General features: G+C 43.8%; 1 protein-coding gene across 1 annotated transcript in view; it reads left to right on the forward strand.

Annotated features, from left to right (window-relative positions):
- Nucleotides 1–27,393, forward strand: part of LOC308676279 (integrin alpha-D-like) — a gene marked incomplete at its 5' end in the record, with an annotated part of 55,558 nt that overhangs the window by 14,587 nt on the left and 13,578 nt on the right. The window contains 15 exon segments of the mRNA XM_081342092.1: nt 1,138–1,283; nt 3,674–3,824; nt 4,660–4,810; nt 6,199–6,284; nt 7,314–7,443; nt 11,645–11,787; nt 13,374–13,517; nt 14,762–14,968; nt 15,044–15,174; nt 18,000–18,157; nt 18,718–18,878; nt 20,221–20,352; nt 23,136–23,209; nt 26,630–26,771; nt 26,879–26,992. Of these exon segments, the coding sequence (XP_081198218.1) occupies nt 1,138–1,283; nt 3,674–3,824; nt 4,660–4,810; nt 6,199–6,284; nt 7,314–7,443; nt 11,645–11,787; nt 13,374–13,517; nt 14,762–14,968; nt 15,044–15,174; nt 18,000–18,157; nt 18,718–18,878; nt 20,221–20,352; nt 23,136–23,209; nt 26,630–26,771; nt 26,879–26,992 (2,070 nt within the window).

Here is a 27,393-nt window from a genome sequence, read left to right on the forward strand (position 1 = left end):
GTCAGGGTTGATCTCCTCTAGGACTGACCGGTTTGATCGCCTTGCAGTCCAAGGGACTCGCAGGAGTCTTCTCCAGCACCATAGTTCAAAGGCCTCAATTCTTTGGCATTCGGCCTTTCTTATGGTCCAACTTTCACTGCCATACATTGCAACTGGGAAGACCATAGCCTTGAATATACAGACTTTTGTTGACAGGGTGATGTCTCTGCTTTTTAGTGTGCTGTCTAGATTTGTCATGGCTTTCCTCCCGAGGAGCAAGCGTCTTTTAATTTCTTGGCTACAGTCCCCATCTGCAGTGATCTTGGAGCCCAGGAAAATAAAATCTGTCACTACCTCCATTTCTTCCCCATCTATTTGCCAGGAATTGAGAGGGCCGGATGCCATGATCTTGGTTTTCTTAATGTTAATGTTAACATTAAGAAAATGTTAACTGCTACCTCTCCTCAATTGTTTCTAGCTGCCCCATTAGGTCCAGCAGGCTAAGCATGCTGTGAGTTCTTTCAGTCAAAGAATGTCATCCGGGGCCTTTTCTGTTGCTGTGCCTCCATTTTGAAACAACATAATCCCAGAGATTAGATTGGCCTCAACCCTGCCATCTTTCCCAAAAGCTTTGAAGATCTAGATGTATTCCTGAATAGTGGTGGTAAAGTTAGTTGAATCATGGGGGGGGGGGGCGTTTCCTGGTGGTCCTTACAGACTTTTTACATTGCCTGGGGTTTTGCTGCTATTGTCTATTATTATTTTTTTCAGTATATTGTTTTTATTTTATTCACACAATTAAAATAAGAAACTCGAAAAAGGAGAAAAAACAACAACAAAGCAAAGCTAAAGAAGACGTAAAAATGTTCATAAAAACACATACACACAGATTGTCCCCTCTAACTGAATACTGATCATTTCAATAATAATTCTCCCCTTTGCAAAATAGGCTCACAGTTTATTAACTTCCACAACTCTGTTTACCCAACCAATTTGACTTGACATCTAGATGTTTTAATGTGTCATCAAACACATACAGTAGTGCTATAGCCAAGTGGACAGCCATATACATTATCAAATAAAAGATAACATTTTTTTAAGATAAGAATTTTTTACATTCTTTCCTTTCTTCTTCTCTTCTTCTCTCCCTTTCTCTAGTTTGGCTTGTCCCAGTACTCGGGGAAATATCAAGAACACTTTGACTTCCTCCGTTTCAAATCTACTCCAAATCCAGCTGACTTGATTAAACCAATCAGACAGCTGTACGGAGCTACTCGCACGGCTACATATATCCAGAAAGTGGTGTAAGTATTCACTGGTTGGTTCTTTTTAATTTAACACAACATGCTGGTATTTACTTCAGCTTCAGCTGCTTAACCCAGAATGCTCATGTTTACTTGCATTTAAAAGAGGATCCATGCAGGGTATGGTTTAAAAAAAAGAAAACAGTTGTATGATGACAGCTGCTATCCTGATTTTGCGAATCAAACCTTGCAGATTTTTTTTTAATCAAATTCTTCCAGTTTCCTTGGTTTTGGACCTCAATTCAAGTTATTTTACCACAACTTTAAAAAGGCAATTGCACCATCATTTATGATACAGGAATGAATTTAAAAGCTTTCGCAATTTGATTTTTCATTGGGAAGCAGTATTAAACTATCTTTTATATTGAGACATTCCTATGTTTAACAATACTGGACCAGAAAAGGAATGAAATAATTTAATTTGCATTTCCTAGGAATATGTAGAGATAAGCTGATCAGCTTGGATAGATTGAACTAGATTTTTTGAAAATTGATATCCTCTTGATGACTCCAATGGTTGTCAGATGCAATTTCATCCAGGAACAGAAGTAGATCCTGACAGGTCAGAGAGCTACTGCGCCCTTATGTACAATAACAAAAATATACATTCAAAAATAGATATGTAGGTAACCTTTGCTTAGTGATCACAATTGGGACCGAAAAGTCCATTGCTAAGCAACGTGGTCATTAAGTAAAACATGTGACTGCAATAGACTTACAATCTCACTTCTGCTATGGTCACTGAATAAATCACTGCAATAATAATAATAATAATAATAATAATAATAATAATAATAATAATAATAATAATAATAATAATAATAATAATAATAATAATAATAATAATAATAATAATAATAATAATAATTGGAAGTTGGAAGGGAGCTTGGAGGTCATCTAGTCCAACCCCCTGCTCAGGCAGGAAACCCTATACCATTTCAGACAAATGGCTGTCCAGTCTCTTCTTAAAAACTTCCAGTGTTGGAGCATTCACCACTTCTGGAGGCCAGTTGTTCCACTGGTTAATTGTTCTAACTGTCAGAAAGTTTCTCCTTAGTTCTAGGTTGCTTCTCTCCTTGACTAGTTTCCATCCGTTGCTTCTTGTCCTGCTTTCAGGTGCTTTGGAGAATAGCTTGGCTCCCTCTTCTTTGTAGCAGCCCCTGAGATATTGGAACACTGCTATCATGTCACCCCTCACCCTTCTCTTCATTAAACTACACATACCCAATTCCAGCAACCGTTCCCTATATGTTTTGGCCTCCATATGACTGTCACTTGAGATTTTACCAGTGGCTTCTCCATTGACTCTGCTTGTTGAACGCTGGTGGTGAAGCACACACAAATCGCAATCATCTGACTGCAGGTGGCTATAATCATGAGGATTAGCTGTAAGGTTATTTCTTCAGTACCATCATAATTTTGAACGGTCGCTAAATGAGGCAGTCAGTGAGCAAGGTTGAACGGTAATTCTTTGTTTGCTTTTTGCCAGAAAAGGATTTGATATGCAAAAAAAGTTCACTCATTATGAATTAATCGCAGGGGTCTTCAAACTTGGCAACTTTAAGACTTGTGGACTTCAATTCCCAGAATTCCTCAGTCAGCCAGGGTGGCTGAGGAATTCTGGGAGTTGAAGTCCACAAGTCTTAAAGTTGCCAAGTTTGGAGACCTCTGAATTAATCGGCTCTGATGATTTGCATAGAAAGTGGGTCAGGCTCTTTTAAAACCTCAAGAAGCAGATGATACCCATGTCCAGGAGTGCCTCAACTGCTATACTAATTATGATTACCCCTTGGTTAGGAGTCTTTCTTATCTTCAGTGTCACTCAGGCATCAGCCTCTTCCCAGTTGCGCTGCTAGCATGTGGTGTACGTGGCACATCCCTTGAAATCCACCAGAAGCTACAGCTGATCTCAAGAATAACAGTCTAGGTTGTATGATTGGATCTCATTTTGTCCAGAAAATGCCACCACTTTGGGAGCTGGGCTGGTTACCAGCTGTCTTCCAGGTGCTTTTCAAAATGATGGTTGCCATCTTTGATGCCCTGCAGGGCTCAGGACCTTAATTGTTTTAGGACAGCCTCTTCTTGAAGAGATCTGACTATCAACAATTGTTGGGCGCAGAGGAATAACAGAGTAACAGTTTCCTAGTTCTTAAAAGAATGTTCATATAAGGGCCATGGAGGTGGGCCTTTATTTTGCATGGAGCAAACCTATGCTCATCCCTAATTTTGATTCTTAAATGACTTGTACTGAATATTTGTTAATTTGTCTATAAGATTTTTACTTTTTTCTTTGCGGGGCATTCATCTTTAGATCATGTTTTCAGAAATGGGCTTCGGAAAGAAGGAAGGCAGAAGTTTAACACACTACTATTGATCTCATTTTTCTTTAGGCGTGAAATGTTTCTCCCCAATAAAGGAGCCCGCAGCGATGCATCTAAAATTCTCATTGTGATAACTGATGGACAAAAATCAGAAGATCTAGAATATGAAGCTGTGATTCCAGAAGCACAAAGGGCTAACATTATCCGCTTTGCCATTGGGGTGAGAACATTAGCAGAACATTTTTTATTGAAAAGTTTTTCAATACATTTTATCTTTAACAAAACAAACCCCCTCCCAACCCACCCACCCCTTCCCAACCCAGCCCAACCCAACCTATAATGTTAGCAGAACATTATAGATAGTTCTCGTTTAATGACTGGTTGCTTAAGAATTTGGAATTATGATGGATTCCCTAAAAGCAACTTATGACCCACTTCTGCAATTTGAACAGCTGCACAACACAAACCTTATAGTTCCATGATTGCATTTTGGGTGTTTGATAACTAACTCACCTTTACGGACAGTTGCAGCGTTCTGTTGTCAGTGACTACAGTTTGTGACATTTTTTACTAGTTTCCAGTCTTTCAAGCTGGTCTCCGGAAATAAATGCTGATGTGAATATATTGATTCAATTAATGCCCATGGCATTTGCTTAACGACCACTGCAAAAAAAAAGTCATAAAATCAGGTCTAGTCATGTGGGCACCTCCACTTATTACCATCATGACTTACAGTGGAAATTCCAGGCTCCGTTTTGGTCATAAGTCAAGGACTACCTATATAAGGAAATCAGAACATGCAATTTTCTTCTGATCGTTCCAATATACAGAGCTGCCAGTCAATATGAACAGATGGTACAGAGGGAATTGTATTGTTCTGTCTCACTCTAGCAACAAAAGGCAGCTCTTCAAAATGTGTTGCCATGATTCCTTTACACGCGCAGGGAAAGACAACTAATATGCAGAATCCTTACTGTGAGTAGAGTAACTATGGTGATTTCTCAGTAAAGGTCTCTGTTTTTGTCTCCCCTCGCCATTTCGGGCATGCCATCAAGGTTGGGTTAGCTTTCTCACGAGGACCCGCTCGTGAAGAACTCATGGCTATTGCCTCAGAACCCTCTGTGGACTATGTTTTCTCCGTGAACAACTTTGATGCTCTCAAGGACATCCAGAACAATCTCCAGAACAAAATTTTTGCCATAGAAGGTATGACATCCGATGGTTTGACTAGAAATAATGCTAGGATTTGGAGCTCAAAATGGATTCCCACCCCAGTCAAAATGCCAAAGAGAGTCATGATGACTGTTAGATTCTTCATCCAGATACTTCAGCGGCCACGAGGACTGACTTTTGTGAGCCACTTTCAGCAGTAGAGGCGGTCCTCAATTTATAACTGGTCACTTAACAATCGTTCAAAGTTACAAAGGACTCAGAAAAAGTTACTTATGACCAGTCCTCAAAGTTATGACTGCTGCACCACTCCGGGGGTCATGGGATCACCTTTTGGGTGCTTGCCAGTCTGTTTGCATTTACAACTGATTGCCAAGCACCCCACAATCATATCATCTTCATTTATAATCTTCTCTGCCGGCTTCCCCAGAAAATCAGTGGGAAAGCCGGCAGGAAAGTTTGCAAGATACTACTGCTTGCCAAAGGCTTTCTTCTCTCCCGGATGCAAAGGGGGAAGATTCCTGTGGTGGGCTGGAGAAACAAAACTGGAATCCCAAAGATCCCAGCTTTGTTTCTCCGACCCAGTGTTGGTGTTCCCTTTTGCACACAGACGGGAGGGGAACTCCTGCGGGGGGGATAGCGAAATGAAGCTGGGATCATAAAGATTCCAGCCTCATTTCTGCAGCCTACCATGGGAATTCCCTTACACACACAGACGTGGGCTGCCATCCTTTCAGTCTTTCAGTCCCTCAATTTAACAACCCATGCAGTCGCTTAATGACTGCAAATGAGAACACCAGCATTCCAGTCGTTGAGCAAAGTGGTCATGTGGGCATCTCACTTGTTTGACCCCCAATGACTTATGACCAAAATTCCAACCTCAGTTGTAGTCATAAGTCAAGGACTACCAGTATACAGATGAGCATAGGTCTACTGATGGGTAGCGACATAGGTTGGACTATCTATATGATTATCTATCTATCTATCTATCTATCTATCTATCTATCTATCTATCTATCTATCTATCTATCTATCTATCTATATCTATCTATCTATCTATCTATCTATCTATCTATCTATCTATCTCTTTCTATCTTTCTATCCATCCTTGATGTTGCTGGTTGAAAATGTGATCTGTTTCCAGATTTATCTATATTTTGAGTAAACCTCCATTGAAATCAATGGAACAGAACTAGGTTGACAGATAATCCATCTGCTTTGCCTGCCATTGCTCCAACAGCATTACCTCCCCAAAGTCTTCAGGTTGCACCAAGAGATAGCAAGAATTGTTCGATATTTCTTTCAGTCAACTTGATGCCCTCTTCTGCTCCACTAGAACCCCTATCCAAGCATGGCCCACCCTCAGATCCAGTAGAAGCATCTCAGAGATGCTCATATGTCCTTTTTCCAACTTTCTTCTGCAGGTACTCAGTCCCAGAACACTGGCAACCGCTCTCAGTCCTTCGAGTTAGAGTTGTCTCAGGACGGATTCAGTGCCTTACACACCCAGGTGAGTCACCCTCATCTCAGGTTCCCCAATGCAAATTAGATGTTGATAAGTAGCAGGTCAGACTTAAGTAGAAACATAAAAGAGAGAGCGAAATAATTCAGAATTAAATGCCTGTGGAAATGAAGATTAGTGGGCTTCCTTGGACAAATCATCGGTGGAGGCCTTAGTCTTTGTGGACTTCAATGTCTGAAAGGAAAGTGTGCAGAATTAGACTTCTTGGGATTCCTGATTTCTATAGAGGTACATTGCTTTGGCTAATTCAGAGTAAGGGATGTTTTGAATTTTTGATTTGTCCCAAACATGGTTAGAATAGAATAGAATAGAATAGAATAGAATAGAATAGAATTAGAGTAGAATTAGAGTAGAGTAGAGTAGAGTAGAGTAGAGTAGAGTAGAGTAGAGTAGAGTAGAGTGGAGCAGAGTAGAGTAGAGTAGAGTAGAATAGAATAGTTGGAAGGGACCTTGGAGGTCTTCTAGTCCAACCCCCTGCTCAGGCAGGAAACCATATACCATTTCAGACAAATGTTGTCCAATCTCTTCTTAAAAACTTCCAGTGTTGGAGCATTCACAGCTTCTGGAGGCAAATCATTCCACTGGTTAATTGTTCTAACTTCAGGAAATTTATCCTTAGTTCTAGGTTGCTTCTCTCCTTGTTTCCATCCATTGCTTCTTGTCCTGCCTTCAGGTGCTTTGGAGAATAGCTTGACACCCCCCCCCCTCTACTCTGTGGCAGCCCCTGAGATATTGGAAGACTGCTATCATGTCCCCCCTCGTCCTTTTCTTCAATAAACTAGACCAATTCCGGCAACCGTTCTTTATAAGTCTTTAGCCTCCAGTCCCCTGTTCATCTTTGTTGCTCTTCTCCATGTTCTTTCATTAGAGGTTATTAAAGGTGGGCTGTAGAAAAGAAAAATCAAAATATCTTAGTGCCCTATGAAAGGAGGAAGATAACAATTTCCATCCGAAGGATTTATTTCCTTTTGTTTTATTAACGTCTTCTCTGCTTTGCTGGTTCTTTTGCTGGTTTAGGATGGCTCCATATTGGGGGCAGTCGGAGCCTATGACTGGGCTGGAGGACTCTTCCTTTTCAACGGCCAGGGTGATGAGACTTTTATCAATATCTCCACCTCCACAAATGATTGGAAATCCGCTTATCTTGGTAAGAGTAAAATGAGAGTAAAACGATTGCTCTAGATCCATTCTGGGTGGAAATGCTGGGCAGACTGCAAAATTTATTTATTCATTTATTTGCATCCCAACTTTATTACTTTTTATAATTAACTCAAGGTGGCGACCCTATGCAAAAATGACGTCTTTGATATATTTTTAAAAGGACAACTTGAGTAGCGGATCACAGGAATGGGGAAGCAAGTGTACGTTATGTTCATGGCAGGCTTGATGTCCTTGCCACACAGGAATACGAAGGGTACAATTTAATCAATAAAATTAAGCCAAACCAGAATAATTTAAGGTTAAAAATGTTAAAAGATACAAGTGAGGCATTTGTTAAGTGAGTTTTGTCCCACTTTATGACTTTTCTTGCCCCAACTGTTAAGTGAATCACTGCAGTGGATAAGTTGGTAACCTGATTATTAAGTGAATCTGGCTTCCCCACTGACTTTGCTTATCAGAAGGTCACAAAATTTGATCACGTAATCCTGGGACACAGCAAAGTTCATAAATATGAACCAGTTGCCAAGCATCCGAACTGTAATCACGTGATCATGGGTGTAATGTATTGGGCCTTGTTTTACTGAGTGTACCACGTGGGTTTGAATGCTGGAAGGTTGCTTAAGCAAGGAGCTGGCTAACGGCTCCCAGCTCCTCAGACAGCCTGTCTCCGGAGCTGCCATTGGCTGCCTCTAGGGTGGCAATAGTTTGCTTTAAACCTATTGGCCGCCACCCAGGGCATAAATAGCTGCATTTGCAGCCCTGTTTCTCAGTTCAGTTCCTGTTCTCAATAAAAGCATGTTCCTGCCTGAACTCACTCGCCTTGTCTCTTCACTCAAGCAGAGAACCCGGTACACAACAATGCTGCAAAGCTTGTAACTATGAATAACAAAGATAAGTCACATTCCCTAGTGTTTTTGGACCTCGCTCGATCTAGGATGGTCACACTTGCCCTTTCTAGAAAAGAGACAATAAGCAAAAAAAAAAAAAACAACAACCCACCTCCCCACCAGTAATCAACATCCAGATGAGCAATACCAAGATTAACATCAGATCAACAATCAAGAAGTAAACAATATCCCAATCAAGGAACTGCCAAAAAATGTAACAGTAAACAGCCCAACCAAAGAATCTCTAAGACCACCGCTAGCAACACTGACAGTATTGTGTAGTGAGTTCTTTGGAAGCAAGAGGTGAGATGAGAGGGTTCAAACAGGAACATTGCTTTATTGTAGTAACAGGAACAGAACTGAATCAGAGGCTTCTACCCAGCTACTTATACAGTTGGCCACTAGGCGGCGGCCAATAGGTTTAAAGCAGGGGTGTCAAACTCAATTTCATTGAGGGCCGCATCAGCATTGCGGTTGCCCTCAGGGGGCCGGGTGGGTGTGGACAGGGTGGGCGTGGCCTACTGGGTGGGCGTGGCTAGAGTGCGTATGGCCTACTGGGTGGGCATGGCCAGCTCTACATCGTTCGCATCAAGGGTGCCTATGGGGGCCTGGGCAGGAGTGGGACAAATCTGAGGGTCTCTGGCAGGAGGAGGGTCTCTGGGCCAGGGCCAAGGCAGTGGGGGCCGTTCCCTCATTGTTTCCAGGATGGCTTCACGGGCCACATGAAACCACTTCGCGGGCCGGATCTGGCCCCCGGGCCTTGTGTTTGACATGCCTGGTTTAAAGGAACCTGTTCCCGCCCCAGAGCCAACCAATGATCGTCCTGGAGACTGCATGTCTGGGCAGCCAGCGACCGTTACACAGACACCCTAATTAAGCAATCTCAAACAGCATTCAAAGACAGGTGAAAACAGTTCAAGTAAAAGGCCCAATACATTACAGACAGGACAAGCCATTACAGACAGTAAACCCTACTCCTTTCTAGCACTGATGGCGTTACCCAGTTTGGGTAATGAAAGGTCTGCAAAAAAGCAACCAAACTCAGAGCGGACCAAGGATCCCTCACATCAATTTGATTAATGCATAAATCAATAACTGTGGGCCCCGCCGTATCTGGGCTGCCAAACTCTGAATGATCCCTGTTGAGATCTGAAAGTCATCCAGAGCGTTGCAGATCAAGTGTGGTAGGTCTAATGAAAGCACGAATCTCAACTCCTCTGTAATTTGAGGGTCACTGATAGAGCCACTGATGGATTTCTTACAGGATAAAGAGAAGAGCCAGCTTCTGATTTTGAGTTTTGAACATTTGATTGGAGATGGCTAGGGATTTTTATTATTTTTTAGCTTTTAAAAAATAAGATTATTTACATTTGATATCTTACTGTCTCTTAGGTGAAATTAAGAGAAGAACATTTAATAAATACTGAGTTTTAGCAGGTACCTTATACCAGGAGGTCCCCAACTTTTGGGGCACCAGGGACCGATTCCATGGAAAGAGTTTTTTCTGCGGACCGGAGGGTTCGTGGTTTTGTGTGCTGCCTGCATCCCACAGATGGGGCTTTGCTTGTTTGTGCAGACCAGTTGCTGGCATGCCACAGCCTGGTACTGGTCCATGGACCAGGGGTTGGGGACCCTTGCTTTATCTGTTGGTCTTATTTCTATAGAGGTTTAGAGCAGGGCTTTTCAACCTTTTCACCCATTGTACCACTTTTAGGATATGGCAACATCCGAGTATCACCAGTCACCTAGCGTCAAAAACTTGATGACCCCCCCCCAAAAAAGGGAAAAAGTAATGTACAGGTAGTCCTCGACTTACAACAGTTCACTTAGTGACTGTTTGAAGTTACAATGGCACTGAAAAAAATGTCCCCCAAGCCACAGCTGAGCAAGACACCTGCCTGCCCATCTGGCGGCGCTCTTCCTCCTGTCCGAGGTTTTCATTGTTGTGAGCATTACTGTTGAGGATTGGCAGTGGGGGTGGGGTGGGGGTATGTTTGGTTTTTATTCCCACCCCCTCTGCTGGGTGGTTCCAGCAGGTTTTGGTCACTTAAATATGACCCTGGGACACTGTGACCATCATAAATATGAATCAGTTGCCAAGCATCTGAATGTAAATCACAAGACCCTGGAGATGCTGCAAGATTCCAGCTGATCGGCGCTTCTTCTGGGCTCAGAAGCGCCAGGATCAGCGCCGAGCTCCAGCTGGAGCCTGGCGCTGATCCTGGCGCTTCCGCTGAGCCCTGACAGCCCTGCAGCTCCAGCTGTCTCTCGCTCAGGCTTGTGCGGTGCTCATTCCCCTCGCCCGCTACCACTTTTCTAGGATTGTCACGTACCACCTGCCAGGTGCCAATGTACCACAGGTGGTACCCCGTACCACTGGTTGAAAAGCCCTGAGCTAGAAGTAAGGAGAAATTTTCCGACTGTGAGAGCCTTGGTGGAGCAGTGGGCTAATGCCTCCTTAAGTAACACCAGCTGCCTGCAATTAGTGCAGGTTCGCATCCCACCAGGCTCAAGGTTGACTCAGCCTTCCATCCTTCCGAGGTAGGTAAAATGAGGACCCAGATTGTTGGGGGCAATTAAGCTGACTTTGTAATAATGCCGCTTGGGGGGTGTATGAAAGCCCTAATAAGCAGGCATATACATAGAATGAAGGCTACTGCTAAGCTTGTAAGCCGCCCTGAGTCTTCGGAGAAGGGCGGGATATAAATGGAATTAAAAAAAATAAAAAATATATTAATGGAATAGCTTGTCTCCTGCAGTTGTGGGTGCTCCATCACTGGAGATTTTCAAGAATAGATCGGACAACCATTTGACTGAAATGGTATGAGACTCCTGCCTTAGGAAGGGGTTAGACTAAAAGACCTCCAAGGTCCCTTCCAGCCCTATGATTAAATGTTCTATGAGGTGGTTGTATTGTTAATATTCTGTACAAAAATGAAGTCAGGGCTTGCTTTTGGTTATATTTGTTTGGTGCATTTCTTTTGCCCCTTTATTCTTTTGCAATTCCTTTTCACGTTAATTTGTATTATAACGCATGGTGTTGAAACTTAAATAGTAAAGAAATTTAAATAAGGAAGATCTCTTTTAAAAATGTAGTTTGAGGATATAAGAAAGGAAGGTCTAGGAACTGTTCTTAACAGCCAGAGACAGTTGCTTGTGGCTAATTTTAATCTTGGGCTAAGCATACTCCAGAAGCATCTGGATTTTCATGGCTAGTTGAGAATACCTTCTATAAAACTGTCAATAAGCAGCGTGCCTTTGTCTCATCCTCTTCCTTGATCATTCTTGCGTCCTCACCAGGTTATTCAATTCAGGAAGTTCAAGTCAATGGACAGACAAGCTTCGTCGTGGGAGCCCCGCGTTATCAACATATGGGCAAAGTGGTCTGGTTCAACCAAAAGAGAGGGCAGCGGAAACGGACCTCAGAGCTGTCTTTAAAGCAGGTAAATGGGCTGATCACCTGCGGGAATGGTTTAGCTCAGGGGTAGGCAACCTCGGCTCTTTTATGACTTGTGGACTTCAACTCCCAGAATTCCTGAGTCAGCATGGCTCAGCTTGGAAACCTCTCTCTTTCCCCTCAGCATGGCTGGCTCAGGAATTCTGGGAGTTGAAGTCCACGAGTCATAAAAGAGACGAGGTTGCCTACCCCTGGTTTAGCTCGTAAGTGTGTTTTGATTGGGCGTACGCTCCATCAACCGGAGAAGAAGACTTCTCTCTTGAAAGCAGCCTTCCAATCTTTGAGAAGCTGTCACAAAGAAAAGGGGGACAACCTTTTCTCCAAAGCACAGGAGGGCAAGAAAAGATGGAAACTTATCAGACATACAACCTAGAACCGTGGTGGCGAACCCATGGCACACGTGCCACAGGTGGCACGCAGAGCCCTCTCTGTGGGCACGCATGCCATCACCCCAGTCCTGGGCCTTCAGCTGGGCTTTTAAAAACCTTTTCGCTTTAGGCCTCCATCGCCGTTTGCAAAAAAAAAAAAGTTCAATCAATTTCAACTTCCGGCAGAAAAAAAAGAAATCTCACAACGTTGGAATTGATTGATTGAACTTTTTAGTCCCACCCAGTCTGCTGTTACCACTGCAGCCACGCCCACCCAATTGGCCATGCCCACCTGTCACCCGATGATACATAAGTGGGTTTTGGGTTGTAGTTTGGGCACTCGATCTCTAAAAGGTTCGCCATCACTGACCAAGAACTTAGGAGAAATTTCCTGACAGTTAGAACAATTAATCAGTAGAACACCTTACCTCCAGAAATTGTGGGTGCTTCATCACTGGAGGTTTTTAAGAAGAGAGTGGACAGATGTTTATCTGGAATGGTATAGGGTCTTCTGCTTGGGCAAAAGATTGGACTAGAAAACCTCCAAGGCCCCTTCCAACTCTGTTATTCAGTATTCTGTATTTTTCTCCCACTGAAACTACATTCCTTAATTCCAGAAAAATATTTAAACATTTCAAGCATTTGGATAAATAAAACCCTAAAGTATTGTGGCTACCTACTATACCTCAACTTTTTTTAGTCTCTCCAGATTTAAGGAGAAGTTTGATCCTCTCAACATATACCCTTTCACGAAATCAGAGAGCTGCTATTTAAAACCACTTTAAATGCCCTACAGGAGCTCCCAAAAAAGAAATTTTCTAGAAACATTGGAGCAATTAAATCTGAATATTCTTGAGTGGAAACCTGACAACTATCTATCCGCAAAGAGTTTAAGTACTCCAATGGATCAGAAACTCTGCCAGCTTTGACTGCAGCCTCTGGCTAATAGGTCCTATGCTAAATTTCAAGTTCCTTTCGGAGTCCTTGTTCTTCTCCGAGCTTGGTGGTTTCCTTGCAGATGTTTCGTTACCATATTAGGTAACATCATCAGTGCAAAACTGCTTTCCTTTCTGTCTCTGGCAACGGAGGCTTTGCTGGGACACACAGTGGATAAAGGGAAAAAAGGGAGGGGGGCATCAGGCAAGGAAACTGCTCAGACTTGGGGATCCTAGGCAAATATTTTTTTAAAATTGAAATTTTAAAGTCCCCCCAGATCGGCTCGTATTTTGGGGCTACCCTGTGTGCTGTGGACTTGGACAGAGACAGGAATACTGACTTGGTCCTCATTGGCGCACCTATGTACTATGATGGCACTGCAGGAGGAAGGGTCTATGTTTGCCAAAGGCAGGTAAGTAAAAAACTGGACTGGGGACTGGGAGCTGTGGCTGTGGCTGTGGCTGAGGCTGAGGCTGAGGCTGAGGCTGAGGCTGAGGCTGAGGCTAGGCTGGGTTGGGTTGGGCTGGACTAGGTTTTCTTTTCAGTAATTTGGAATGTTGCAGGATCCAATCTTGGTCAGTCACTGGGACCAGAGTTTAGTCTTCCAAGCGCCTGTGACTATGTAGGAAAGATGGGAATGGGGAGAAGCTAACCACCAGATTGCAAGAATGGTGGTTAGCTTCGGTGAGTGGTCGGTAGCCTCACATTGCAATGAACAAGGACAGCTACTAAGATTGTTGGTCGAGTAGGTACAAAGGTAGCCAGGGAAATTATTGAAGCCTGGGAAACAGGCCATTTGTCAGTCAACAGAGGTGCTGATTTACCACCAGCTCATTGGCTACTTAGGAGCCAAGGACTTGGCAGCACAAAGAAACAACAGCCAATGGCTTAATAGCCGACCATCAACACTACAATTAACAAATAAAAAACCACAAACAACCAGGCACAACATAAATACTACGCATAGACTACTAGCCCAGAGCACACATCTTGGTAAAGAGAAGTTCCCTCAGGAGGAGCTCCAGTACGAGTTTGAAAGCTCGGAATAGTAACCCTTTGATCCCAGTGACTGACCCAGATTGGATCCTGCAACTTTATCCCGGGACACATATATTCGCCTTCATTGATGAGTTTGGAATGAGTTGCATTTAGAGCCTTGGAACCTTCCAGAATAATATAAACTGGACTTGCATCAATTTTAAAAAGCATCATTCATTCATTCAGCGTTTTTTCCAAGGAGCTAGGCCGAGTCTAGCGACAATGAATCCTGAGACAAAGTACCAGTGTTTAGCTGAAGTTGTTGGAGAATCAAAAAGACAGAGCATTGTAGCTGTGAACCGAATGATAGATTGGTTCAGCTGCGCGGCAGCGCAGGCGTGGCTGCAAGATAAGGTCAAAAGAGTCAAGATGGCAGCTGCAGCAGTGCCAAACAATGCCCATTTTTGTTTATGTGCATTGTGAAGCGTTCATTGTGCCATTGCAGACACCATCTCGACATTTTTTTAACCATATCTTGGGGTGGGGGAGGGGCAGGGAAATGAACAGAAATCCATGCTGGGCTGTTATTAAGAGGTTTGATTTCCTCCAGGCACAATGACTTCTGGAGAAAATGCTTTCCGCCCGATTCACACGCCTTTCCTTCACCCCATTTCCCAGGAAGAGACATTTTTCTGTGGCAAGGAATTGCAAGGGGAGCCCCATCACCCCTTGGGCCGTTTTGGAACCAGCATAGCAGAAGCCGGGGAAATTACCGGGGATCGGTGGACAGATGTGGCTGTTGGGGCACCGCTGGAGGACGAGAATCAAGGAGCTGTGTACATCTTCCAAGGGACGAGTAGATCCCTCAGCAATGTTTTTAGCCAGGTGAGCCTTCAGCTGCCCACGTCCCTTTCGCCCCTCTGCCTCTTTATCGTCTTACTCTATGGTTCTTCTTTGCAGCGCATCCAAGCTTCTATCCTGCCCAACAGGCTGCAGTATTTTGGTCAAGCTCTTGACGGGGGGTCGGAACTCACAGGAGACGGGCTTCCAGATCTGGCTGTTGGGGCTGATGGGCAAGTGCTGCTTCTAAGGTAAGTCTGGTTTCTATTCTGTTCTATTCTATTCTGATTTGGAAGGGAACTTGGAGGTCTTCTAGTCCAACCCGCTGCTCAAGGAGGAGACCCTATGCCACTCTTGACAAATAGGTGTTCAGTCTCTTCTTAAAAACCTCCAGTGAGGGAGCACACAGATTTTTTTTTTATTTTTGAAGATGAGCCATTTCATTGGTTAATTGTTCTCACCGTCAGGAAATTTCTCCTGAGTTCTAGGTTGGTTCTCTCCTTGATTAGTTTCTGTCCATTGCTTCTTGTCCTGCCTTCAGGTCAGGGGTGGGATTCAAATATGGGAACAACCGGTTCTCTTTGTGGACGCCGCTTCCAGAAGTCCGTTCTGGGCCTGGCTAACAAAAAATTAGCTACTGGTTCTGCCAAAGTGGGGCGAACCAGCTGAATCCCATCACTGCTTCAGGTTCTTTGGAAAATAAGTTGACTCCCTCTTCTCTGTGAGAGCCTCTCAGATATTGGAAGATTGCTATCATGTCCACCCTAGTCCTTCTCTTTGTTAGACTAGACAAGCCTAGTTCCCTCAATTGTTCATTGTATAATTTAGCCTCCAGATTCCTAATCGCTTTTGTCACTCTTCTCCGTGCTCGTTCTGTTCTGTTCTTTAGGACATTTATATAGCCACACATCCTATAACTCCCCAGGGTTTTATGTAAAGACTATCGGTATGAATGCACCCTTTCAAAGTATTGGAGTAATCATAATCATAATAGTAAAGTTGGAAGGGACCTTGGAGGTCATCTAGTCCAACCCCCTGCTCAGGCAGGAAACCCTATACCATTTCAGACAAATGGCTGTCCAGTCTCTTCTTAAACACTTCCAGTGTTGGAGCATTCACAGCTTCTGGAGGCAGGTTGTTCCACTGGTTAATTGTTCTAACTGTCAGGAAGTTTCTCCTTAGTTCTAGGTTGCTTCTCTCCTTGATTAGTTTCCATCCGTTGCTTTTTGTCCTGCCTTTGAGCGCTTTGGAGAATAGCTTGAGTCCCTCTCCTCTTTGTGGCAGCCCCCGAGATATTGGAACACTGCCCCATTTCTAAGGAGGAGTGAGAAAAATCTGATGTGTAACTGAAAGGAACTCTTTTAAAGGTGTCCCTTAATTTATTGAGGCAAGGGAAAGGGAAGCAATTGGACCAGGCACCACCGGGAGAGACAAGACGGCTTAGGATTGATCCTAAACATTTCGCTAGCTAAAGTGGAAAAGTAACGCAATTCCTGCATCTGTGTGGAAACACACACAGACATGTGCAAAATCAAATTATGGGGAGTTTTGCTTTGTAAGTTGGCACCCAGATCAAAAAGTACAGGTGACATTCAGGCTGCATTATGGGTCATGGGATGATGTGCTATCTAGTACTCTCTCAGAAAGGTTACTTTTCAAGATTTGATCTCCTAGATCCTTTTGACTTTCGTGCACACTTTTCTCAGCAGGGAAAGTGGAAAAAGGCATTTTCCTGCCTCTGGAATGCAAGGAAAAAGCAATATCGTAAAAACAGATTTGTCTCCTTGAGTCTGCGTTGTTTGCGCCTGTGTCTGAAATACCGGTACTCTTCAAGTTATGACTGTAATGGAGCTTGCCCATCATGGTCATAACTCATGAGGTTGACCAGCCTGTTTTTAGGACCTTTTTTTTTCCTGGTGGTTGTTAAGCATCCGCCATGGGCATTAAATGAGCCAATTGTTGGCTATGGGCAGGCTTTTGCCTGAAACCAGAAATGTCAGTTTGGGGCAAAACCGTCATAAAATTTGGTCATGTGACTCTGGAACTCTGCAAAAGGTTCTAAATGTGGCTCAGTTGGTGAAGTGTGGTCATGTGACGGGGTTGGTGGGTTTTGCTGACCATCGGAAATTCAAAGCGAGGGCGTAACTATCCCCAGAGAGGTCCATCATGACTTTTTTTTTTAATCCCATTTATATCCCGCCCTTCTCCGAAGACTCAGGGCGGCTTACAATTTAAAGCACAAATCAATGTGCTTAGCAATAGCCTTCATTCTATGTATATGCCTGCTTATTAGGGCTTTCGCCCGCCCCCCCCCCCCCCCACGTGGCATTTCAGCTTAATTGCCCCCAACAATCTGGGTCCTCATTGTACCTACCTCGGAAGGATGGAAGGCTGAGTCAACCTTGAGCCTGGTGGGATGCGAACCTGCACTAATTGCAGGCACCTGGTGTTACTTAAGGAGGCATTAGCCCACTGCTCCACCAAGGCTCTTCAAAAGGTTGCTAAACAATTAGTCATAACTTGAGGACTACTTGTACTTTGTGAGTCTAAATCAGAAGTCCCCAACCTTTTGGGCACCAGGGACCAGTTCCGTGGAGAAAAGTTTTTCCATGTACCAGAGAGTGCGTGGTTTTGTGTGCTGCCTCAGCCTTCCATCCTTCCGAGGTAGGTAAAATGAGGACCCAGATTGTTGGGGGCAATAAGCTGACTTTGTAATAATGCAGCTTGGGGTGGGGTGAAAGCCCTAATAAGCAGGCATATACATAGAATGAAGGCTATTGCTAAGCACATTGGTTTGTGCTTAAATTGTAAGCTGCCCTGAGTCTTCGGAGAAGGGCGGGATATAAATGGGATTAAAATAAAAATAAAATAAAAAATAAAATCTCACGGATGGGGCTTTGCCTGTTTGTGTGGATTGGTTGCTGTCGTGCCGCAGCCCGGTACCGGTTCACAGACCAGGGGTTGGGGACCCCTGGTCTAAATGACATTTTCTGACAGGCGAGTAGATCTTCTCCAAATGGATCTTGAATGAGTCCCATAGCTCATTCCAGTATGTGCCTATTTATGTCTGCCATAGATCCCGACCTGTGGTCAGTGTGGTGACTAGAATAAGCTTTAACCCAACGGTCATCCCCATCTCTGCCTTTGAGTGCAAAGGCCAGGAAATGCAGAACAAGGAAATCAGCACGGCAACAGTCAACTTTCAAATCCAGGGAGACTCCCGGTTTACCTTCGGTAGGTTTACAGATCTTCAAAGGAACAGTTTGGGCTCATGCCCAGATTATTTCTTCCCCACAGCTGCTCTGTGTATCTGACGGGCAGTGTTGGGATATTCTATCTAAGGTGTGCTTTTGAATTGTCTCAGTCAATAGGAAGCCTCCAGACATCTGACCAGCACCTCATAAATTCAGAGGGTTTCACTGTACCAGATTATTGTTCACTGGTTGTTGTTTTTTTGCAGTGTTCTTCCATAAATTAAATTATTGTGGAAAATTCACCAAGGTATCATTGCAGTACAATCCATCATTAAATCTAGCATCCCTAAAGACAATGTCCTCAGAGAAATCCAAGACAATGGTAGGGACTTCCTAGCTGCAATTCACCAAAATTTTGTGCTCTAGGCCAGAGGTCCCCAACCTCGGCCATTTTATGACTTGTGGACTTCAATTCCCAGAATTCCTCAGCCGGCATGGTAGGGGACCCCTGCTCCAGGCCTTTTGTAAGGGAAGTTGTAGTATACACCATGGATGATCTTGGAATCTAAGGCTTCTGAATTTGATTGTAATCTCCTTCAGGCAACGACATTGTGAGCACCATTCGGTATACTTTGACCTTGGATCCTGGTCGACAGAAAGCACGAGCCATTTTTCACCAGGGCGCGGGCTTGTCTACCATCACAGAAGAGATGAAGATAGGTGTGAGGCCAGGATCCAGGCAGTACCGTATAAAATTACCGGTGAGAGAAGAGGTTTTGGAGGGGGTGGGATGGGCAGGATTCACATCAGAAAGAGTTTTTTTAAAAAAATATCTGATCGTTAACATGAAACATAAGTTGCTGCCATGAAATCAAGCAGATATATACAGTATATGTATATATGAATATATGTATATATGTATATATGTATATATGTATATATGTATATATGTATATATGTATATATGTATATATGTATATATGTATATATGTATATATGTATATATGTATATATGTATATATTTTGGATTGCTAACGAAGAATTAAAGGGAGACTGATATGGCCATTTCAAACTCATTTGTTCTCATCAGTCAGCCATACCCTTCTGAGATTTGATTTGGATTCTTAGCAATCCAAAAAATTTACACAAATATGAGCTGTCACTGTTGTGACTACAGCCTGCGGATGGCCTTGGGTTAGGCTGAAACAGGCAATAAGATTTGTCCCATGTTTCTTAAGTATTTAGAATGCACTTACTTAGGTTCCCAAACATGGGACAAATCTTATTTCCTGTTTCAGCCTAACCCAAGGCCATTGACAGGCAGTAGCCACAGCAGTGGCAGCTCATATTTGTGTAAATGTTTTTGGCTTGCTAACAAAGAATAAAGGGAGACAGATATGATGTTCGAAATGATCATATCTGTCTCCCTTTATTCTTTCTTAGCAAGCCAAAAAAATTTACACACACACACATGATTAGGGATAGGGATAGGGTTAGGATTAGGGTTAGGATTTTTTAAAACAACATTTTTAATATTTAGCAAACAGCATGTTGTCTGGGTCCATGTATTTAAAAAACAATGAATAATAATTAATTTCTGTATTATCAATAGTCTTCTTCTTACTAGTATATAGTCAGTGTTACATAGTACATATCACGTTCCTTTCTCTCTAACTTGTTTCTCTAGCCATTGATAAAAATTATCCCATGTTCTAAAGCAGAGATCCCCTACCTTGGCAATTTTAATACTTGCGGACTTCAACTCCCAGAATTCCTCAGCCAGTCCACAAGTCTTAAAGTTGCCAAGGTTGGAGACCCCTGTTCTAAAGTATGCTGAGTCTTGTTCATCTTTAAAGTCAAGCTGTCCATTTCTGCACAATCTAAAATTTTCTTAATTAGTTCTTCTTCCGTTGGTAGGTTTTCATTTTTCCAATATTGGGCAAATACAATTCTTGCTGCCGTTAGTACATGTAAAATTAAGTACCGGTATATGCAATCTTTCTCATAGTTTGCTCCTATTATTCCTAACAGAAAAAATTCTGGCTTAAAAATCAAGCAGGTTTTTTTGTTGTTGTTGTTTTCCCCGTTTCCTCGTGAGGAAAGACTTGCATTGAAGACAGCCTCACACCCATAAACCTCCAGCTGAATTATACCCTGGTAGGAGACCCCATCCCGCGTGCCAACAATCTGCGGGCCGTCCTGCAGGAAGGGGAACCCAATCGGCTTTCGGCATCGGTAAGTCCAATTTGTTTGGCTGAACCAATTCATACCAAAAAGGTTTGGAAATGAAGCTTAATACAGTGGAACCTCGGTAATGAGCTGCTTTGAAACTCATTGAATTCGGTACTCAATGCATTTTGAGGCAAACATTTTGTCCCAGTACTCATTATTTGTTTGGTACTCAACGCACAAGCTAGATACTGTCAGTGTTGGCTGTCTTATGGCTCACTACATTATAAAATGTTTTTGGTACTCATTGTGCCTCCCAGAACTGTATAACGATCTAGTGAGTATAAAGAATGGCCTTGGAGGACAGAGGAAAGATTTTCTATTAAGGCAGCGGTATCTCATCATCAAGGGACATGGTGGCTCAGTGGGTTAGGACGCTGAGCTTGTCGATCAGAAGGTCGGCAGTTTGGCGGGTCGAATCCCGAGTGCCGCGTAACAGAGTGAGCTGTTACTTGTCCCATCTTCTGCCAACCTAGAAGTTCGAAAGCACCTAAAAATGCAAGTAGAAAAATAGGGACCACTACGGTGGGAAGGTAACAGCGTTCCATGCGCCTTTGGCGTCTAGTCATGCCAGCCACATGACCACGGAGACATCCTCGGACAAGCTCTGGCTCTTCGGCTTTGAAACAGAGATGAGCACCGACCCTTAGAGTCGGAAACAACTAGCACGCATGTGCGGGGGAACCTTTACCTTTACCTTTATCTCATCATCTTCTGCTGAGAAGGATGGCAGCATAAATTTGATAAATCGATAAAATAAGTGATCAGATAAACGAGGCGTGAGCTCACACTATAAAAATGTTTTACAAAAACACTGAGACAGCCCCGCCCCCCACGCTAGTTCTCATGAAGGTAAAATAGGGAGGAGGGAAGTTCATTCAAAGGTGCAAGACTTTGTTGCCACAGCTATTGGGTCTGTTCAGTGTCTGTTTCTTAGTCTGCTCCAGCTTATAAAGCTGACAACGGGGAACAGGATTCTGACACGTCCTTCTACTTGCTTCTGCAAATTCTTTCCATCAAAAATGGTCTTGCTGGAAGTTCTACCTCAGAAACACCAAGTTTGTTTGTTTGTCGTGTGAAAGGGCTCTCTGGTCATAAAAGCTCAGCTAGTCAAATTGACTGAGTTTAGTTTAACATTGATTGATATTTATTTTTTTCATCGTATTTGTATAGCTGCCCCTCTCAGAAAAATGTGACTCTGGACAGCAAAGAATAAAAAATAATAATAAATCAATTATATAAAAACAAGGAACAATTGAAAATATTAACGTTATACTTAAAAGGCAAGGAGAGAGCAACAGATGGAGACAATAGGGTCTTGCCAACAATTCACGTTTAATGACATTGAAATGTTTTGAAGGACTTAGTGAAAGTTAGGCCCAGCCTCATCTAAGGGACTTGGATGATATCCCTTATAAGGCAGGTGCCATAGCAGAAAAGGCCCATCTTCAGGGTCATGCCAGACAGTAGCAATTTAGCAGACTCATAGTAGTACTAGGACCCATAGAACATCTCTTCTGTAATATACTGGGCCTTTTACTTGAACTGTTTTCAGTGTCTTTGAATGCTGCTTGTTGTTGTTCTTGTTAGCTGCGAAGTCGTGTCCGACCCATCGCGACCCCATGGACAATGTTCCTCTAGGCCTTCCTGTCCTCTACCATCTTCTGGAGTCCATTTAAGCTCACGCCTGCTGCTTCAGTGACTCCATCCAGCCACCTCATTCTCTGTCCTCCCCTTCTTCTATTGCCCTCAATCTTTCCCAGCATTAGGCTCTTCTCTAGTGAGTCTTTCCTTCTCATTAGGTGGCCAAAGTATTTGAGTTTTAGCTTCAAGATCTGGCCTTCTAAAGAGCAGTCAGGGTTGATCTCCTCTAGGACTGACCGGTTTGATCGCCTTGCAGTCCAAGGGACTCGCAGGAGTCTTCTCCAGCACCATAGTTCAAAGGTTTCAATTCTTTGGCACTCAGCCTTTTTTATGGTCCAACGTTTACTGCCATACATTGCAGAATGCTGCTTGAGATTGCTTAATTAGGGTGTCTGTGTAACGGTTGCTGACTGCCCAGACATGCAGTCTCCAGGACGATCATTGGTTGGCTCTGGGGTGGGAATAGGTTCCTTTAAACCTATTGGCCGCCACCTAGTGGCCAACTGTATAAGTAGCTGCGTAGAAGCCTCTGTTCTCAGTTCTGTTCCTTTTACTACAATAAAGCAATGTTCCTGTTTGAACCCTCTCGTCTCACCTCCTTCTTCCCAAGAATCCACTACACAACATCTTCTACTGGAGGAAGGACCGTAACATTCCTCATCTGCTGGATCTGATGGAACTGGCAGATGTAATCAGGAAGAGGAGGTCCCTCAAACAACCTTGATGCAAGTCCATCATGGAATCCAATTGGCTGACAGGTGTGACCCAGTGGGTTCTGTTCCTGATGGATTTTGTCCCAAGATTTTCAGAATCAAATCGAGAATCAATGCTCTGCTTAAGCCAAGCTTCCACAGGTGGTGATATAAACATGATGATAAATAAATGCGGTATCAACTTCTACAAAGAAAGGCTTGGAATTGAAAGGCACGTTGTATAAATTCAACCTCTATTACAGGGCTTCCCAACTTGGGCAACTTTAAGACCTGTGGACTTCAACTCCCAGAATTCCACAGCCAGAATTCTGGGAGTTGAAGTCCACAGGTCTTAAAGTTGCCAAGGTTGGGAAACCACGCTTTCTAGTATTTTATCCCTCGTCTCACCTGTTCATGGAGGCTGATATTTTCTCTCCCCTTATGTCCTCATAGCTGCCCTTTGAGAAGAACTGCGGCAGAGATGGAATCTGTAAAGACCAGTTAAAAACATCCTTCAATTTCTCAGGGTAAGAGTATGCCTTTCATCTTTATAGCAACTGCAGAGTTCGACAGCGTTCATTCACGCTTGCTAAAAACTGATCTCAGTCAATGAACTCAGTCTTGATTGTTAAACAGTTACATTTAGGTGTTCAATATTTATACAATTACTGGTAGTTTTAGACCTGCGACTGCAATAGAGCCTGGAATTTCTGTCGGAAGTCATGGCGGTTATAAGTTGAGACATCTGCATGATTAGGCCCAATTTTGCAACTGTTTTTGCCACAGTCGTTAAGCAAACGTGGCAGTTGTTAAGCAAAATGTGGCAGTCATTAAATGAACACTGCAGTTGTTAAGTGAATCCATGTATTCCTATGGGCATTCCTCACCTGAACCACAAAACGGGCGGCAAATAAATTTGATAAAAAAAATTAAAACAAGCATTTTTTCCTGGAAACCTGCCCAAAAGACTGGGAACTGGGAAAAATTGTCAAAATCGTGGTCACGTCATCACAGAACTGGCCATAAAGTTGAGCCAATTACCAAGTATCCAAAATGCAATCATGTGACCGAGGAGTGTGGGCAACCGTTGGAACTCTGGAACCAGTACCATTATAATTTTGAATGGTTGCTAGGACATTAAACAAGGATTGCTTGTATAAGGCCAAACTCTTATTGCCTTACCAGAATACTATATTTGGAAATTGGTGTTGTCCTATCTCAGTCTTTCTCAACCTCAGCAACTTTAAGCTATTTGAACTTCAACTCCCAGAATTTACTATCATTATCATGAGGCTGAGCTCCTCCACATGTTTGTTGGACCCGTGCCCTTCCTGGCTGGTTTATGCAGCTAGGGAGAGGACACGAGGCTGGCTCCAGGCGGTTATATCTGCTTCTTTGAGTGAGGGTTATTTCCCCACCGTCTTGAAGGAGGCGGTGGTGAGACCTCTCCTCAAGAAGCCTGCCCTGGACCCAGCCGTTTTGAACAACTTTCGTCCAGTCTCCAACCTTCGCTTTCTTGCGAAGGTTGTTGAGAGTGTGGTGGCGCATCAGCTCCCTCTGGTCCTGGATGAAGCGGATTATCTGGACCCCTACCAATCGGGTTTCAGGCCCGGGTACAGCACGGAGACGGCATTGGTCGCTCTGGTGAATGATCTCTGGAGGGCGCGGGATAGGGGACATTCCTCTGTCCTAGTCCTATTAGACCTCTCAGCGGCTTTCGATACCATCGACCATGGTATCTTGCTGCGGCGTCTCAGGGGATTGGGAGTGGGAGGCACAGTTCTTCAGTGGTTCTCCTCCTATCTCCTGGGACGCTCGGAGTCGGTGTTGGCAGGGGGGCAGAGATCGGCCCCTAGGTCTCTCGTTTGTGGAGTTCCTCAGGGGTCGGTTCTCTCGCCTCTCCTGTTCAACATCTATATGAAACCGCTGGGTGAGATCATTCGTGGTTTTGGAGTTGGGTATCATCAGTATGCCGATGATACCCAACTTTTCTTTTCGACCCCAAACCACCCCAGTGATGCCCTCGCCGTGATGTCCCGTTGCCTGGAGGCGGTTCGGGTCTGGATGGGGAGGAACAGACTTCAGCTCAACCCTGACAAGACTGAGTGGCTGTGCATTCCGGCATCCCGGGACATTCCAAATGTTCCATCTCTTTCTATGGGGGGTGAGCTCTTACCCCCCGTGGATAGGGCTCGCAACTTGGGAGTCCTTCTAGATTCACGGCTTACTTTGGAAGAGCATATAGTGGCCGTGACTAGGGGGGCTTTCGCCCAGGTTCGCCTGGTGCGCCAGTTGCGGCCCTATCTGAACCGGGATGCCCTGTGTACAGTCACTCATGCGCTCGTGACCTCTCGCCTTGACTACTGTAATGCTCTCTACATGGGGCTTCCCTTGAAGACCACTCGGAGGCTCCAACTGGTACAGAATGCGGCCGCGAGAGTTGTCTTGGGAGTTTCCCGGTACTCCCATGTTACACCTTTGCTCCGCGAGCTGCATTGGTTACCAGTTGTCTTTCGGGTGAGGTTCAAGGTGTTGGTCACGATCTTTAAGGCCCTACATGGCATGGGTCCGGGTTACCTCAGGGACCACCTGCTGCCGGCATCGACTCCCCTCCGCCCTGTGCGTTCCCACAGAGAGGGCCTCCTCAGGGTGCCGCCAGTCAGGGAATGTCGACTGGTGGCCCCCAGGGGGAGGGCCTTCTCTGTGGGGGCTCCGGCTTTATGGAATCAATTGCCGGTGGAGCTCCGGATGGCACCAGACCTTCGAACTTTCCGTCGGGGCCTGAAGACCCATCTGTTCGAATTAGCTGGTCTGGCCTGATGGGGGATTATGGGCTTTTAATTGTTTTTAATCTGTACTTCTGTTTTAATTGGGCATGGATTTAATTCTTTTTAATTTTTGTATAGTGTTTCTTATGTATGCCCTGTGAACCGCCCTGAGTCCCACCAAGGAGAAGGGCGGTATATAAATCAAATAAACTATAACTAACTATAACTATAAACTATCATGTACACAAAAATGTGAAATTCCAGCTGCCAGTTCTTTGGCCTTCATATGCATCAAGTTCTTCCCAGAACGTAGCATGTTGTAACGTATTTGTGTAGTATATAGGCGGATTCAAGCAATGTGGCCTTTTATAATTGACATATGAAAATTTTATCAAGGAGCAGATTTTTTTAAATGCCTTCTAAGATTTTTGGTATGGCACTCAATGTGCCAATAACCACTGGAAACACCCCGGCCAGTTTATGCCATAATCTTCCAATTTCAGTGTTCAAATCTTGATGCTTTGTGATCTTCTCCAGTTCTTTGTCTGCTATTCTATGGTCTCCTAGTATTACCATCTCAGTTATCCACACTTTCTTCTTTTCAGCCAGTTACTCTCATTTTATCCTGCTTTTTTATAAATAACTCAAGATGGTGAACGTACCTACTGGTCCTATTTTCCCTACAACAACAACAATCCTGTTAGGTGGGTTGTGTTGAGAGAGACTGGCTTATATGCCTAAGGAAGACCTACAACTCACTGTCTTCTGGTTTTTAGCCCAGTACTTTAACCACTACTCCAACTGGTAGTTATCCAGCCACCAATCCCTGATCCAGTCTCAAGCTGCAAGATCAGTGCTCTTATCCTTTGACATCGCAGTCATGACAGGTCCTTTTTAGATGCGTTAGACAACTCATTGGAACCACCTCTTCATAAAATCTCTCCAAGCTTTATTGGACAAAGTATGAGTAGCCTTCAACGCACACTACCCATGGAAGATCTAAAGCCACTATAAAAAAAACCTGAACATGTAAACCATGTTCACAATACTACTTCTTTAGAAAGCCTCTATATATCTGCTGTAGGTTTCTCCAAGTTAAAGGAGAGGCTTCCAGATGGGACTTTATTTAAGCTTTCATATTTTTAAGATCGACAAGGATTATCTTCGTCTTTCCTTCAGCTTGAATGAATTGGTAGTTGGCCTAACCCCTGAAGTCAATGCTACTGTTTTCATCCGGAATGACGGAGAAGATTCTTACAGCACCAGGTTGACTTTCCTCCACCCGTCTTCACTGTCCTACCGCAGGTTTTTACTAGTGCAGGTGAGTATAAAGAAATCAGAGACACCAGAGTGGAAGGGCTGGGGAATGGCCAAGGACGATACTGTCTATCAACAGTGACATTCATTATCGTGTCCTCTTTTCCTCAGTCCAACAGAAAATATATGGTCATTAAATGCAAATCTGTTCCTGCTGCAGAGGAAGTTCTAGTGAGGAACACCACCTGTGACATCAATCATCCCATCTTCCGGAGCATGGCTGAGGTACTCTCTTCCTGCATGTGGAGAAGGTGACCATCTGTAACACCAGAGTAGTTGACGGCTTCCACCCAAAGACCAAGAATGGTTGACAGTCTCCATCCAAAAGCTGTCTTATGGTGTTGGCAATACTCTTAATACATGGAATCTTTTGCCCAATTGAGGTGGTTGGCCTTATCTATAAAATCAAGAGTTAGTAGCAACTTAGGGTCCCAAAGTTGTTTTTTTTTCAAAAAGTAACTGGACTTTTTTTTTCTTCCTTGAAGACGTTTCACTTCTCATCCAAGAAGCTTCTTCAGTTCTTCAGAACTGAAAAAGCTTCTTGGATGAGAAGCGAAACATCTTCAAGGAAGAAACAAAGTACTTTTGAAAAAAAAAGAAAGCTTTGGGACAACCATGACCTGGAT

Source organism: Vipera berus, assembly GCF_964194415.1.
Source record: "Vipera berus genome assembly, chromosome: W".
Lineage (NCBI taxonomy): Eukaryota > Metazoa > Chordata > Lepidosauria > Squamata > Viperidae > Vipera > Vipera berus.